The sequence below is a fragment of the Megascapheus bottae genome, chromosome 17, assembly GCF_031878675.1.
Source record: "Megascapheus bottae isolate mThoBot1 chromosome 17, mThoBot2.hap1, whole genome shotgun sequence".
NCBI classification, from domain to species: Eukaryota; Metazoa; Chordata; class Mammalia; order Rodentia; family Geomyidae; genus Megascapheus; species Megascapheus bottae.
Window position 1 is genome coordinate 18,932,639 of NC_143525.1, and position 16,143 is coordinate 18,948,781.

The window sequence follows — 16,143 nt, forward strand, 5'->3', positions numbered from 1 at the left end:
TGCCTTCTGAAGGGAAGAGCAGCACAGTCACATTGTAGTACAGGACAGGAGCAGCCTGCCCCATTTACCTAGACGGACAGTTGTCCAACTTCTACCCTCTAGTACTGAAGAAAGCAGATACATTCCTTTGAACTATAGCTCTTTTTTGGTGGGGGGGGGGGGGTGCCAGATACCAGTCCTGTGGTTTGAACCCAGGGCCTGGAATGCTGTCCCACTGGTAGACTAGTGCTATACTACTTAAGCAACAATAGCTCCATGTCTCGCTTTTTGGTGATTAATTGATGATAAGAATCTCATGGACTTTCCAGCTTGGGCCGGCTTTGAACTGTGATTCTCAGATCTCAGCTGCCTGATTAGCTAGGATTACAAGCATTACCCGCCAGCACCCAACCACCAATTTTTTTTTTTAAGTTGGTCATGGGACTTGAACTCTGGGCCTGCACAATATCCCTGAGCTCTTCAACTCAAGGGTCACACTCTTACCATTTGAACCACAACACTGCTTCCAATTTTCTGGTGGTTAATTGGAGATAAGAGCCTCATGGATTTTCTTGTGCCCGGGCTGGCTTTGAACCTCAATCCTCAGATCTCAGCCTCCTGAGTAGCTAGGATTATAGGCGTGAGCCACCAGTGCCCGGCCCACCAGGTTTTTTTTTGTTGCATTATTGTTTTAGGCTCCTTTTAAAATACATATTTATTGTGATCCAGATTACAAGTCCAGTGTTGGACATCCTGGTATGTCTTACAAAGAACTGTCCTAACTAAGCTGTTCTTTAGCCTATCTCACCCCTTTCATGTGTTTCTTCCCTGTGCAGTGCAGATCGTCAAAGAACTCAAACCATGTCTCCTGCTGCTGCTGGGTCAAAAGCAGCAGTTCCTGGAGACAAAACCTGTCATATATATATATATATATATATATATATATATATATGCTATTGTATTTCAGATAGTGTCTTCTTAGGGATTTGGTACAGAATTGCACTTTAGTCTATTTAAAGACATTGATTTTTGAAACTTATGGCAGCCAAGATTTGCTTTCTCAACTTCTTGGTATTGACAATTCCACATCTGCTTTTTGATTTTCAGCCATGTCTATGATCTGGTTTCAGGTAATTGAGGGTTTTCTGAGCAAAGAAGTAAGTTACATTGTGTCCAGCCGCAGAGAAGCAAAAGCAGAGAGCAGTGGCACAAGCCACACAGGCTGCCTCAGCTCCAGTGAGATCAGTGTGGAAACAGCCTCAGTGGCCAATTCAGAAGGCTGCCAGGCCAGGCCTTCACAGAAACCTGTAGACTTGGTAAGCACCTCACATGGGATTAGAGTTGTGTTCTGTAAATGAAGGAAGAAGGCTTTGGTGAGCCCTTTTGGGAAATCTCTGGGTTTTGTTGAATCTTATTTGAATTCAGAAACAAGATACTTACCATATCTGTGGATCTAAACACCTCATCAGTGTGCAACCGTCATGATTCCTTCTATAGTGTATGTCCTTTGTAGTTGTTCCTGTCATGGGGCTTGAATTCAAGAGCTGGACACGCCCCTTAGCTTTTTTGCTTATGGCTAGTGCACTTTCACTTAAGCCACAGCTTCTTTTCCAGGTTTTTGTTGGTTAATTGGAGATTAAGAGTCTTATGGACTTTTCCTGTCCTTGCTGGCTTCAAACCATGATCCTTAGATCTCAGTCTCCTGCTTAGGATTAAAGGCATGAGCACCTGCATTTGAGACCAGCGACTCTTAAAGAGAAGTCTTGGGGTGTTTGTGATTGTATGAGCTTGGTTGAGTTGAGAGTGTCCTTTATCGAGGTCCCACCTGTCCAGGCTGCAGCCACCTCTAGGAGACTTGATCTTATATGTGTAGTTGTGCCTTTACTTCTTCAGGGATTATCATTTGTGTGTAGTCTCAGCTCTTTCTCCTAGCTTTCTGAGAACTGTGACCTAAGATACTCTTATCAGCTCATGTATGAACATCTGTGCATATTTTGTGTTCTGTCTCATTGCTCTTCTCTTTGTGGCAGGTGCCTTTGAGTAGAGGGAAGGAGCTATTGCAGAAGGCCATCAAAAATCAGGTGAGCTAGGGCAAGGCAGGGCTAAATGGATGGAAACAGATAGTGGTGAAGGTCACACAATTGTGTAAAAGTAATTAATGCCAATAAAAGCATGCACTTGCAAAGGACCAAAAAAACACCTCTTATCACAATTTAAAAACTTATAAGAAGTTACAGCTTGAAAGAATATATTTTTTTCAATGTGGCAAAAAATAAGGATGATAAGGGGGTAATGGTTGGATGTTTCTAGCACAGGGAAGATTTAGCCTGCCTTCCCAAATACTTTTCAAGAACTAACTCAAAAGCCATACTCTGAGATCTTAATAGCACTATTAGTTCCTTTTTACAAATGAGGGAGTAGAAGCTTAGAGAAGCTTAGTAAATTATCCAGAGCCAGCTAAGGATTGAGTATTAAAAGCCACAATCAACTCCACTCCAGAGCTTAACAAGAGAACTGTGGTGGGATACAGGACACACGTAAGCTAGACTTTGTACATCTTCCATAAGTAGCTGCTTATCTCTTTTATGAGATCCAAGGGCCATTAAAATTAAATGGCAAGAGAAAGCTCTCAGGTGATCATGTGAGAAGAATGGTTAAAGCAGAATTAAGATGTGTACAGCCAGGTACAGTGGCCCATGTCTGCAATTTACGCTTCCTAGATGGCTGAAGCTGGAAGATTACTAGCCCCAAGAATTTGAGGTTCAAGGCCAGCCTGGGCAACATAGCATGACTTCATGTCCATAAATAAACAAACAATGAGTATCTTGGCTGGAATGAATGAGGGAGATACTGCTGGACTGAGGTGGCCTAGCTTCCTGCTGGGTGCTGACAATCATTGCTAGTGTTTATTGTGAATATTTGCTGTGTGCTGTCAGCTCTCAAAGAGGCCCTGCTGACTGACACCTCTCTTGGAAGTATGTTCCTTTACGGTCACAAGATGGCTAGAACAGAGCATATGTGAGTACATCAGAAGTCTCCCCCTGTCCTGGACCATCCATGTGGAGAACAGGATGTGTTTTCCCTAGGGTATGGGATGCCACCCCATAGATATCCCTCTCACAAGACTCCCAGAGCAATCTCTACCCGTCCCTGTCACACTCTTGCCCTGAGGAGTCTCTGCTCTTTTCATTTCAGGGGAACAGCAGCAGCCTCCTGACCAATGCCCGCTCCTGGGGAGTGAAGGTTCTGCATGTGGAAGGTACTGCTTCCGTTTTGACTGCCTGTAGGGGACAGTACAGGACCACCCTGGAACATCAACTTTTAGGGGATTGTGGTCAGATAAGCTGTGGTAGCCAAAACCAGAGCTCTCAGTTGCTCCACAAGGTAAAAGGGTGGAAAAGCAGAGTAGCAGGTAGCAGAGTGGGGGCTGTGGCATCAGTATCTGGAACCGCTTTCAAGCCAGTGTGATGATCATGATGGTGATGTTTTTATTTTATTTTATTTTTGCCAGTCCTGGGCTTAAGCTCAGGGCCTGAGCACTGTCCTTGGATTTTTTTTTTTTTTTTTTTTTTTTTTTTTTGAGCTCAGGGCTTGAACACTGTCCTTGGACTTTCTCAAGGCTAGCACTCTACCACTTGAGCCTCAGCACCACTTCTGGCTTTTTGCTATGTATGTGGGGTACCGAGGAATCGAACCCAGGTCTTCGTGCATGCTAGGCAAGCACTCTACCACTAGGCCAAACTCCCGGCCCCTGTCCTTGGATTTTTCTCAAGGCTAGCACTCTACCACTTGAGCCTCAGCACCACTTCTGGCTTTTTCTAAGTATGTGATACTGAGGAATCAAACCCGGGTCTTCGTGCATGCTAGGCAAGCACTCTACCACTAGGCTAAACTCCCGGCTGATGGTGATGTTTTTAAAATAAAGCTGTAATCCTAAAATCCACTCACCAGATATTTAAGCATTGCTAAGAATTACCTGACTTAGTGGCTTGGTGGCTCACACCTGTAATCCTAGCTACTCTGGAGGCTGAGATCTGAAGATCAAGGTTCAAAGCCAGACCAGGCACAATAGGACCTGAGACTCTTATCTCCAATTAACCTCTAGAAAAGGGTAAGTGGGGCTTGGCTCAAGGGTAGGGTGGTAGCCTTGAGCTGAAGAGCTCAGGGACAGTGACCAGGATGAGTTCAAGCCCCATGACCCACAAAACTTGGATGCTACTGCATCACTGCATCCTGCATCCATCTAGGAAGTTGTGTGATCTCGTATGTGATGATTCCTCATTGGAACATCAGTCCTCTGATTTGATCAGACTTCTTTCACTGCCTATGTGCTAGAGAAGCTCTGGCCTGCTAGCCTGCTCAGTATCTATCAGAAGCCACCCTTCCCCTGCAGGTGTGTTTATTGTACCAACCTTGGTGAGCTGTACATCACCTCCACCCAAAACTGAATTGTATTCAGTGCTAGAAAAAAGCAGGAACCTTCTTAATGTCAGGAGGTGCCACAAGGTGGCAGGCAAAGCTGATGACATCCAGTAAGCTAAGCTAGGTGACAAGTTTAGTCCTGGAGCCCAGAAAAAGGGACTGTGAAAGACTTGTCACTGCCCTCTGTTCTCCACAGAGATGATGATGCACGTGCGGCAGCTGTCTCTTGGTAGTTCTTCACGTGGAAAGAAACAAGAACCAAAGAAGCCAGAAGTAAGTCGTCCCTACACCACAGGGCGCTCATGGCCGTTGGTGAAGTCTATGACATATTGGTTAGTCTGTGACCCACCCAAATCATTATTTCCTAATCATTCTGGAAAACTATGGCCTGAGCATTGTAATTCTGCAGACATTTCAACTGCAGGAGGCAGAGTGGGATAGACACAGCAACTTGTGCACCCGCCAGTCCTGGAACTTGAACTCAGGGCTTTACCTTTTTTTTTTTTTTTTGCCAGTCCTAGGATTGATCTCGGGGCCTGAGCACGTTCTTGGGCTTTCCTCAAGGCTGTCACTCTACCACCTGAGCCACAGTATCCCTTCTGGCTTTTCTATGCATGTGGCACCAAGGAATCGAACCTGGGTCTTCGTGCACTCTACCACTAGGCCAAACTCTCGGCCCCAGCCTTGTGTGCTTGATTGATTTTTTTTTTGCTGTGGCCTTCTGCCACTTGAGCTACACTACCACTTCCAGCTTTTGCTGGTTAATTGGAAACAGGGGTCTCACAGACATTCTTGCCCAGGCTGCCTTCAAATCTTAATCCTCAGATCTCAGCCTCCTGAATAGCTAGGATTTAAGAGGTGAGCCACTGGCGCCTACTTCTTCCTTTATTTTTAATGCACACAGCTCTGCATGGCCCTTTCTATTCTCTTCTCTGTGATTTACTGAAGTGCAGGCCAGGGGCTGCCTGTGGGTGGGCCTGGCCTAATTAACTGTGCAAATGCTCATGACCTGTGTCCAGCCTGCCATTCTGGGGACAGCTCTTGGCCTGCTAAATGAACCTACAGATTGCATGGGGGAGGGAGAGGAGTAGCATCATGTAGCTGTCACCTTCCAAATCCTTACTGACTTTTCGTTCTAGCTGGGGTTAAAGCTGCACATGCCATATCCAAAGAGCCTAGACGTACTTTTGAAGCTGCAGATCCCACCTAGGCTCTACAACCAGGAATAGGACTAGTAGGAGGAACAAAGTCATCCAAAGTGGCTGACATGCTCAGATTCTAACAACCCCTTCTCCACATCTCCAATCCATGCACTAAGGTTGCTGCTAATGAATAGATTTGTATTCAAAATTCAGAAAGGTTTACAATCAAGACTTATTCTTCCAACCTATGTCCCCCAGCCTCCAGCCTCCAACCTCCATTCCCAGCATAAACAGTGTGAACATATTCCCACATATCCTAGAACTCCACACACATACAGGCAAATATTTTTTAAAAATCCTCCCATTTGGGGCTGAGGATTTAGCTCAGGAAAAGTTCCTGGCTTGCATGTGTGAGACCCTGGTTCCATCAAGTAAATACACAGCATTTATACTGAGCTTTCCCTTAGGAACCCATGTAGTAGGTATTTGAGTTGCCTTGGGCCCAGATGCACAAGCAGCTATAGATCTGTCGGCTTTCCCATCCTGCCCCCACCCCAGTTCTTGGGCTGCTTTTTATTTTAACCTATTCAGTTTTTTATGACAGCTTTATTTGACCTTGTCTTAAATATTGGTTTTAACCCATACTGCTAGGGTCCACAAAATGAGCACTGGGAAGCAAATATCCATTTTCCTCACCCTCATCCTGTAAAGTGACATGGAAAGGCCGCTGTGACAGCCGTGTACCAGTAGCTCATGCCTGCAATCCTAACTACTTAGGAGGCTTTTTTGTGACACTCTACCACTTGAGCTACACCTTCAGTTCTGGCTTTTTTTCTGGTTAATTGGAGTTTCACAGGTTGATCTGTCTGGGCTGGCTATTACCCATGATCTTCAGATCTCAGCCTCCTGAGTAGCTAGGATTATAGGTGTGAGCCATCAGTGCCCAGCTCCGAGAGTCTAGTTTTATAGACCTTCCAGCAGCAGGAAGCAAAGTGGGACAGAATCAGAGCACCTGGGCCTCCCAGGCCCAGTTCTTCGACCCCTGTGGCTCTCTCACATCCGTAACCTATTTTCCCTTTCCATTTAGGGAACACGTCCAGGAGTGGAGTCAAGAGCACGGAAAGGTCAGTGTGGAAGCTTCTCTTCATCTAATTGCAGTCCCTCCCTCTATAAACACTTCCCCATGACTCCCTCTGAGGCAGCATCTGCTCGCTTTTCTGTGGCAGGAAGCAAGTCCAGCTTGTGTTGCCCCCTCATGTTTCTAAGGCCTGTGCCTCAGATCTCTGGGGTGAGAGAAGTCCATCCAAGTACCAGCGCAGAGCTGCCGGGTTGGGCTTCTCCTCAAGAGCCAGGACACCATGCAGGTGCCTTGGCTCCTGTGTCCTCTGGCTGTTCTTGGGCATCAATAGAAGTTCACGGTCCCTTTCCTTCTGACTCAGTAGCAGTTTGGGGTGGGCAGTTTGACAGCTGCCTACCGTTTTCAGAAATGCCAAACTCCCTGAAACTGACAAACAGGCAGATTGATGGACTCAGTCTCCCAGTTCCTCTTGGACAGCAGGGGAGTTTCTTCCCCCTGGATGTTTCTCCCAGAGCTGCTCTTTAAGTGGCATTTATTCCTGCCCAAGAAGGATCTAAGAAAAGTTACTTGGCACTACCTCATGCTGGAAATTCAGGGAAGTCTGTAGGGGAATTGATTTTAATCACTGTCTTAGTTAATTAGAAAGACAAGAAATTGTCCCCAAAAGGTAATTAACAGGAGCTGCTACCCGAGAAGAGGCTGCATTTTGCTTGGGTGCTACCATGGTTCCCGTGGAGTTGGGACTGAGGTAGCAGCCTCTTTGGGAAATCAGTGGCTGCCTGTGGGTTCTGCCCAGTTCCCAACCTGTCTGCTGTGCCTTTGACAACTGGTCACAGTGAAACAATAGAAGAGGTCCTTAGCCTAAGAAATTTTGTAAATCGTATGAATAGTTGGTAAGGGATGATGTCTTTTAATTGAGTCGAGATTTGTCTCCTCAGCACCCCTTTGCCGTATTTTATTTCAGCAACCAGATTTCTCCTAGGATACTTTTTTGTCCTGCTACTCAGACCACAAAACACCGTTTGTACTGGGGCTTGAACTCGGTAGCTCTGTGCTCTTGCCTGAGTTTTTCACTCCCAGGTTGTCACTATCACTTCTTCAACTCCACTTGTGGCTTTTTTTGGTCTAGTTAACTGGAGATAAAGACCTCAGAGCTTCACTATCCAGGCTGGCTTCAAACTGTTAATCCTCAGATCTCATCCTCTAGAGTAGCTGACATTACAGGCATCAGCCCCCAGCACTAAACACTCTACCTATCCTTCCTCTCTCCTGTAGCCCCAACCCTAGAGTCTTTGGGAGAATTCCACCCAGGGAACGTTCTCATGTACTTCAGGAGTCTGAGACACCAAGGAGCCTGGGACTTGGTGGAACCTCAGCCAGCTTTTAGCAAGACCGGCAGAACCTAGGTTTCTCTGCCAGCCAGATTTTGAATGGTGGTGGCATCCATAGGTGGTTGACAGGCTCCAGAATCTACATGCAGAGAGTCCTGTTTCCTGAGGAGGGAAGGCAAGCCTATAGCCTTTTCTCCCCAGAGGGTGTGACTCTGTCTCCCTTGGGTTCCAGCTAAGGATGTGGGAAGGGTGACTCACCCTGCCAAATGAAAAGAGCATTGGTTTCTGGGCTTTGGCGGAGCCTTGCTTCTCAGAGCATTTCCTTCAGAGGAACCAGGCCCTATGCTGGGTCTGATTGCTAATGTATGCGTTCTTCCTCTTGCAGTGGCCAGACTAAAGTCACCATTCCTCAAAATCGAAGATGTGAGCCGGTAAGTGAAGCTTGCATCTCCGTTCACCCCACCAGGCCTGCACAGTAGAGGGAGGTACTCGGGGAGCACTGTCGAGGAAAAGGCCCATGCAGACCAGGGGCAGACCCAGGGTGGAATCATGCAGTCAGTACTCCTCTTAGAGATAAGTTAGAGGTTAATGATCCTGTGTGTGAGTTACTTTGATTTGTGACTCTCCTCTTAGAATCCTGTGCTGTCCCATCCAGAAAAGGCTGTTACCTTTCTCTGTTCTGACAATTTTTGAATCATTACTGACTCTGGTCCAGTCACAACACTAGCACAATCTAAGGCATCCTCCTGGCTAACATGTGGGTGTGGGGTATAATACTGGGAGTCCCCTTGTCAGGCTACCTTTACTTGTAGGAAGTCCTCTGCTTTGCCTTGAAAGTCCTTTTCAGGAACATGTTATCTTAGGCCAGCATTGGGCGAAAAGAACATGCCGAGAGTCTCATCTGCCTTGTGAGGGAAGCCAAGGTCTGAGATAGTAAGGGACTGTGGACCTCGCTAGCCAGCTGCAGTCCAAAGCTAGGAACCTGCCACGTGTTCCCTTCACTCTGTTCTCTGTTCACTGTTATGCCCCCTTCTTACCCAGAGCAGGAGGGCCACACAATGGCGTTAACCTGCTGGGTCTTAGCAGCCACCTTGGCTATCACTGATTCTGCAGTAACTACCACATCACAAGTCCGTGTTGATGTTTAGTGGTTTCAAAACACAAAAATAAAAGGAAATAGATTCTTGTGTGCCCGACAGAGGCTACTAGAACCAGAGCTTTCTGTCCTTCCTCCTCAGGCAGGGCACCTCAAAGTCCAGCCCTGGAGTTTGCAGCCTGTTCATCCTCTCAGGAGGCCTTACTTTCCTTCTGAGTTCCTGTGGACAGTCGAGTTGTCTATATTGTCCAAAGTTAGTGGAAAGAACTGGAAGGTGAGGTGCTCTGTTCCTTCCCAATGGAGGGAGCACTAATTCTTCATAGCTAGATAACGACAGCTGAGAGGCTGCAGTGCACACGGTGAGGCACATGGCTTGTGTATGCTAATGGGCCAGAGAGGAAATTCAAAGGAGCTGAATTTTCTTAACCACGTTTTCATGAGCTGTTCTGAAACAGTAACTCTTCTAAGTCCGTTAACCTGACCAATAAGAAGTTTCAATCCTAAGCAGAAACACAACATTAAAGAGGAAGAGGGATACTAGAGTTATGGACATCCTTCTCCCCTTAAAATTTTAAGAAGACTCATTTGGCAGTTCCTGCCTGGGACCCCAGGGCTCACCTTGTTGCCAGGGATCTTTGGCCTTCCCTATATCCCCAGACTGTGGGCACCACACCCACCATGTGTGCCAGGCCTGGCAGTGGCCTCAGTCAGCAGGGTTTGCTGAGTACGCATTTATCAGGCTCTGGAAGTCTCTTATGTGTTTGAAACTTCAGGCAGATTGCCAGAACTACTCAAGACAAGGCCGGCCATCTAGATCCTTCACTGTGGCTCTCCTCATTACTGAGAATATTCCTCCACTGGCGCAGGGATGGGGAATCCCCTCAAGTAGTACCAGGGATTAGCCTTGTGCAGAGATGCTTCCCTATACAGGATGGGAAACGCGCAGTGCTCTAGTTTACGGTCTTCCACTAAGTTTCTGTCCAGCTAGAGACCTAACAGTTGTAGGCTCAAGAGATGAAGAGCAAAAGTAGGTCTGGAAGCCAGGCACCAGTGGCCCATGCCTGTAACCCTAGCTAACCACTTGCCAGAGGGCACTTACAGGATGCTGAAGGTAGCGCATATAAATCTATTGAAAAGTAGACAGGGAGAGCATCATTAATAGTATTAGTTTAACTGAAAAAGGCTGATAAACATTCTGCCTGAGAACTTCTGTCTAGGTTGAGATTCTAGAGTTGGCCTAGTTCCTTTCCCATCTTCTCCCTTGCCCCCTGTAGTCAAAGTCCAAGTTTTCTTTTGTTTCAGGAAGTTTCGTCCTTTCCACCGTCAGTTTAAATCCTTTCCCGAAGTTTCTTTTTTGGGACCCAAAGCTGCAAGTCCTTTCAAGACTCTGACAACCCCCAGCAGTTTGCACCATTCCAGGTAAGCCTTTCTAATTCCTAATGACCAAGAACGGGTTACAGGCCAAAGTCCTCCCCCTCAGGGGCCTGCTGGTCAGATTTGGGAATGGCCATCTGTTTGCTCCTTTGGCAAAATCTTTTTTGAAACTTAGCCCAGAGAAGAGAGACACTAGGAGAATTCAACCATTTTATTTGGAGAATTTGACTTAAGTGTCCAGAGGGCTCAGAGCTGTAAGACCACCATCATGAGAGTGCCCTAGAGCTCAAGAATGCAGGCTCCCACCCAGCGAAAAGAAATGTCTGGGCTTTAGCTCACCCCTGTAAGTCAGCATCTCTGATGATGAATCACTAGTTGTTGCATTGTTACAAGCTCCCAGATTCATTTTCCAGTAGAGGCTGAGGAATAAAGAAGGGACAGGGGGCTGGAGGAGCTCACTGCCATTATATGGCCATGGTGACTTGTAGGTAAGTTTACTCAGTATTTGAGAATCTGAACCTCTTAACCAAAATAGAGAAGGAATTCAGCTCAGCCAGTCTGCCTGACTGTCTTCCTCCCTCCCTCTTCCTTCCCCCCTTCTCCATTCCCCTCTTCTTCCTTCTTTCCTTCCTTTCATTCCCTCCTTCCTTTCTTCCCTCCTCTATCCCTTCTTCTCCCCTTCCTCCCCTTTCCTTTTTTTGGAGATAAGGTCTTACTAGGTAGACCAGGCTGACCTCAAATTTATGATCTCTCTGCCTCCTGAGTGCTAAGATTGTAGATGCGTGCCACCATACTTGGTCCTTGCTGACTTCTGAACATTTCAGTGGACCAGCACAGGAGAATAGGGAAGACTCAGTCTCAGAACTACCGGAGCCATGGAGAAAGCCTGGCCATCAGCAGATGAAGGCCAGGAATAATGACTGGGAGAATGGAGGAAGAATGTAGTGAATTAGAGTGGAGAACAAGGAAATGAGCCGAGGATAATTCCCAGATGTCCCATTCCTTTCTAGATGAATCAGTAGATACCAGGGAAAGCCCATTACGAGGTGACCTGGGCATGAGGATGGCAGGGGAGCTAGTCCTGGGATAGCCTTGGAATTGCAGAAGAGCTGAGAGGCTATAAAAAGGGAAATAAGGAAGCGGGGTATCTGTGGGTCTGCCTGTGAGGAGCCTGGGCAAGGGTCTGGCCCAGGTGGAATGTAGAATGTGCGCAGTGTGTATACATGTGAGTGTGTGCATGTGTGCCTATAATCTTAACTACTCAAGAAGCTGAGCCAGGGGCTGGGAGTTTGGCCTAGTGGTTAAAGTGCTTGCCTAGCATGCATGAAGACCCGGGTTCGATTCCTCGGTACCACATACGCAGAAAAAAGCCAGAAATGGTGCTAAGGCTCAAGTGGTAGAGCTCTAGCCTTGAGAAAGTCCAAGGACAGTGCTCAGGCCCTGAGCTCAAGCCCAGGACTGGCAAAAAAAAAAAAAAAAAAAAGGGCCGGGAGTTTGGCCTAGTGGTTAAAGTGCTTGCCTAGCATGCATGAAGACCCGGGTTCGATTCCTCAGTACCACATATATAGAAAAAAGTCGGAAGTGGTGCTGAGGCTCAAGTGGTAGAGCTCTAGCCTTGAGAAAGTCCAAGGACAGTGCTCAGGCCCTGAGCTCAAGCCCAGGACTGGCAAAAAAAAAAGAAAAAAAAGAAGAAGCTGAGCCAGGAGCAAAAGGTGGCTCATGCCTTACTGTAATCATAGCTACTCAGGAGGTTGGATCTGAGGATCCAGGTTCAAAGCCAGCCCAGGCACAAAAGGACCTGAGACTCTTATCTCCATTTAACCTCTAGAAAATGGGAAGGAGGGTTTGGCTCAAGGGTAGGGCGGTAGCCTTGAGCTGAAGAGCTCAGGGAAAGTGCCCAAGCCTCAGGGACACAGGGAAGCTGCGATGACCTCCTCTTCCTTGCCTCTTCTGCCACCCTTGGATGTGTGAAACCAAGTGTAGGGTAGGCCTGCCTGGCTCCTTGATCACCCTGGTCCTCTTCCTGGTGTGAGCACCACACCCCAAGCAGTAGCTCCTCCCCTGTAGTGCCACAGGTGTGACCAGTGCCTCCACTCTCTTCCCCAGAGAACTCAGGGACCCAGGGCCAAGCCTGCGATCAGTTGCACACACCTTGCCTAGGAGGAAGAAGGGATACTGCGAGTGCTGCAAGGAGACCTTTGTGGAGCTCCATGAGGTAAACAGGCCCTTCTAGACAGCCTCTCCTCAGACTGGAGAGAGCCTGGCCAGTCAAGGATGAGTGTCTCCAAGGCCAGTTTGGGAGCTCTGTTTCTCTCACCCAGCCTTGTTTAACGCCTCATACCTCCTCTTGTCCTGGGGTAGCATCTGCAGAGCGCCCGGCACCAGAGCTTTGCCCAAGAAGCCCATCCATATGCAGAAGTTGATCGGATCATCGCCCAGCTCAGCCACAGCTTTGCAGACGTCTCCTCCCAGGCCATCCTCCCCAGGTGGGCACCTTGGCTCACACATAGGCAGACACACTGCCTTCTGTAACCCTGTCCACGTGGGAAGAAATCCTGACGTAAGCGCAGCAGGAACCAGTCGCAAGCATTTTTCTCTTTCTTCCCACCATCCTCTGTCTACTTTGTTTTAGCGGTGACCATTGATATACAGAATGAGCAGTTGTGGCCAGCTAGGACCTAGGTCCTTCCCAGATAGCTGACAAGCAAGCTTTTCTCCTTTTCTAGAAGGATGGTGTAGCAAGGGCTTGGTAGGGATTTCAGGGCCATTTGCACGCCGTTACCCTTGTTGTTCAGCAAGTGCTCCTACTAAAGAGTATGGCCACCCTTACTGCCCAGATTCCCACCACTGCAGATCTTGGAGAGCCAGCTCTGTGCTTCTGTAACCTCCTTGAAGTCACTGAGTGGAATAGACTATCCAGTTCCTCTGGCCAGCCCTGACCACAAGCAGCAGAGCCAAGAGAGCTGCACACAGTGTTTGCTACTCCCCCAGCATCAGGCCCAGAGCAGACATCTCTCCTACCATGCCAAGCCTACAGGGGTAGGATCACGCAGGCTGCTCTGCCTATCCTTAGTCCCAACCCAGAGAACTCACATCTTGTTGCCTGCTCTGGCTGCAGCTCACTGGATGTTTTCCTCTCCACAGGCAATCAGCTTCCCCGGCTTCTAATGGTAACACCTGTCCTGAGACTCCACTCCCAAGGCAGCCCTGTCAGCCCAGGACAGCATCTCCCGGGATGAGTACAGAACATGGTGGACAAACTCCATGGACTGCAGAGCAGGATAGGACAGTGGATAGTACAAAGGAACCAGCAGAAACCACAGGGACTGGCGAGGTACCCAGATCTGTAGCAAGCTGCCAGGAGCTGGTAGGGGCAGTTGGTGTGTTTGTGACCCCCCCAGGGACACATTCCCCAACCCCTATTCCCCATTGCCTTCTAACCAGATCTGATTTTATGAACCTTTCCTCTGGCCCAAATCAGACACTTGCTGGCCACAAGTGGAAGATTCAATTCCCAAGTGGCAATGCCAAGAAGCGGAAGATTCAGTTTCCAAGTGGCAGTTCCAAGAAGAGACCAGGGGCCTCCTGGCCACGAGCCTCATTTTTTATCCCAAGAGCCCTCTACCCCTATAGTGCCATGACCAGTAATGGCAGGGATTTTCTCTCATTTTCCCTCTCAGACTTCTTGTTCCCATGGCAGCCCTCAGACAGACAGGTAGAACTCTCGACTTCACAGCCTCTCTGGCCTAGAAGAGAATGGCTCCCAGAATCTGAGGATTCTGAGTGTGCAGCTCTTGCTCCTAGCCCTGCTCCCCAACAGACAGATGGGTTCCCCCTCTTCCCCGCAGCCCCAGGCCAGCCACCAGTCTACCGGTTCTCTGTGGCAGGAGATCCTTCAGAAAGCTGCGCTCCCTCATTCCCCCACCCTCTGCCTGAAAGAACCTGCTGCCCCCCATGGCTCTGGGCCTCCCAGCCTCTTCACATGGCCTGTCTTTCTGTCCTGCAGCCTGAGCCCTCACCCAGTGCTAGCAGAGAGCTGGTCCTGTGACTCCCTGGGTGCTTCCAAGTACAGAGCTATAGATAGACTCAGTGTACCTCCTGGCCAGGGCTGCTCAGGGAAAGCAGAAGGAGCCTGCACCCAGCCTTTGAGGTACAAGGAAGCAGCTGGGCTCTGTAGACCCACTGGGCTAGGTCTCCTGCCCAACAGGTCTTTGGATAGGACCAAGAGTCAGAGCCAGAGGCTGCCCTCTCCTCTCCCTGCCTCCAACCAGATCCTAACCAGGCAGTCAGTCTGCCGTGGGCTTGCCCAGCCAGAGCCATCTGCCCACGCCAAGAAAGAGGCAAAGTTGGCATAGGGAGGAACCACAAAGAGGCAGGAGAGGTCCAGCCTCCTGCCCTGAACCCCCAGGCATTTGCCTCTTTGCAGTACCTAGGGTTCGTTATTCCCCACCCCCACCCTAGCCTCGCCTCCTTTTCCACAAGCATGTGGTCTCTCCTGCTTTCTGAACTGCCTGTGTGTCCCCTCCCCCAGCCCCCCACGCTCACACGGTTCCTCAGGAACATATGACGCAGAGGAGGGGCTCAGGCTGCAGCACTTACATGCTCCCTCCCCCACGCACTTAGCTGAGGCCCAGCACTGACCTCCCTCTCCCCCTCCAGGATGTGGCCAGAGCCCCCCCTAGAGACCCTCTCAGCTCTGCTCTGCTGCCCCCCTGGGTTCTGCTGTCCCAGGGTTAGTGTCTCACCTGCCAACTTCTACATCGCCCTCTTCCCTCCCTCCTTCCCTAAGGACCTCCCCCCATTTCTTTCTGCCAAGCCATTAATCTGAAAACAGAAATGGGTTTGCTATCGATTCTTTGGCCACTTTGTTTTTGTTTTTTTTGGTTTTTTTTTTTTTAAATCATAATTTGTACTGCGGTTCTCCTCACCCTTCTCTGCCTTCGTTGTGTGTTTGTCTCTTTAAATGTTGAAGCTGCCGGAAGCCTGGTGCTATTCTGTCTCCTTTAGGAGGAAGGAGGGGGGCCTAGCTGCGGGTGAGGACCTGAGTTGTTAGTTTGGAAATAGAGCATCTGTGTACACAGCCCTCCTTAGAGGCCCCTTTTGGCCTTTTTATGCCATTCCTGTTAAATTTCACAATTAATCTTGATTCAGGAAATGTAAATATATTAGTTAATAATAAATAGAAAAGAGATGGGCAATGTGTTGGTCTCCAGTCTGCCCTTCTGTGACCCAAGGCAGAAGTGAGGGCCCTGCCAGTGTCACCACCCTCCTATGGGTAGCCCCAGGAGTGAGGGAATCTGCCCTGCCTCATCTTGCCAGTCTTGTCGCCTACAGAGGGCATGCCGGTCAACCATGCCAAGAACACTCCACCTACCAGGCATTTCTGTTCCAGGCCCCACCCCCTCTCCCAGTCATTCTCCAGCCATGGGCACTGGCTTACTTTGGGGCCCTATTGAGAACCTCCCTCCTTTTGTGACATGTGGACAAGCTTGTTTCCTGGAAGTTTCACCCTTCCTTATACCTCAGTAGCACCTTCACCTGCTCCACCCTCTGGAGTCCATGAAACCAAGTTCTCATGCCATCTCTCCATCACAGAGCACAGCCCTGCCACGCCGCTGCCCCATCTCAAAGATTGTGACCTTTGACATCTGCTGCTGAGGTCATTTGTCTATTCTAGCTTCTGTGCTGTAGATTTACATTCGTGGGGAACCCTCAAATACC

General features: G+C 48.7%; 1 protein-coding gene across 2 annotated transcripts in view; it reads left to right on the forward strand.

The window, feature by feature from the left end:
- The window catches only part of Dbf4b (DBF4B-CDC7 kinase regulatory subunit), a 22,781-nt gene extending 7,169 nt beyond the window's left edge, over positions 1-15,612 (forward strand). For both annotated transcript variants that reach the window (XM_090350078.1, XM_090350077.1), the window contains exons 5-14: positions 1,110-1,295; positions 2,010-2,060; positions 3,175-3,238; positions 4,598-4,674; positions 6,631-6,667; positions 8,338-8,383; positions 10,351-10,467; positions 12,529-12,637; positions 12,784-12,908; positions 13,567-15,612. In XM_090350078.1, the coding sequence (XP_090206204.1) occupies positions 1,110-1,295; positions 2,010-2,060; positions 3,175-3,238; positions 4,598-4,674; positions 6,631-6,667; positions 8,338-8,383; positions 10,351-10,467; positions 12,529-12,637; positions 12,784-12,908; positions 13,567-14,470 (1,716 nt within the window). In that variant the 3' untranslated portion in view covers positions 14,471-15,612. The remainder of the gene's footprint in view (positions 1-1,109; positions 1,296-2,009; positions 2,061-3,174; positions 3,239-4,597; positions 4,675-6,630; positions 6,668-8,337; positions 8,384-10,350; positions 10,468-12,528; positions 12,638-12,783; positions 12,909-13,566) is intronic.
- The last annotated feature ends 531 nt before the right edge of the window (positions 15,613-16,143 follow it).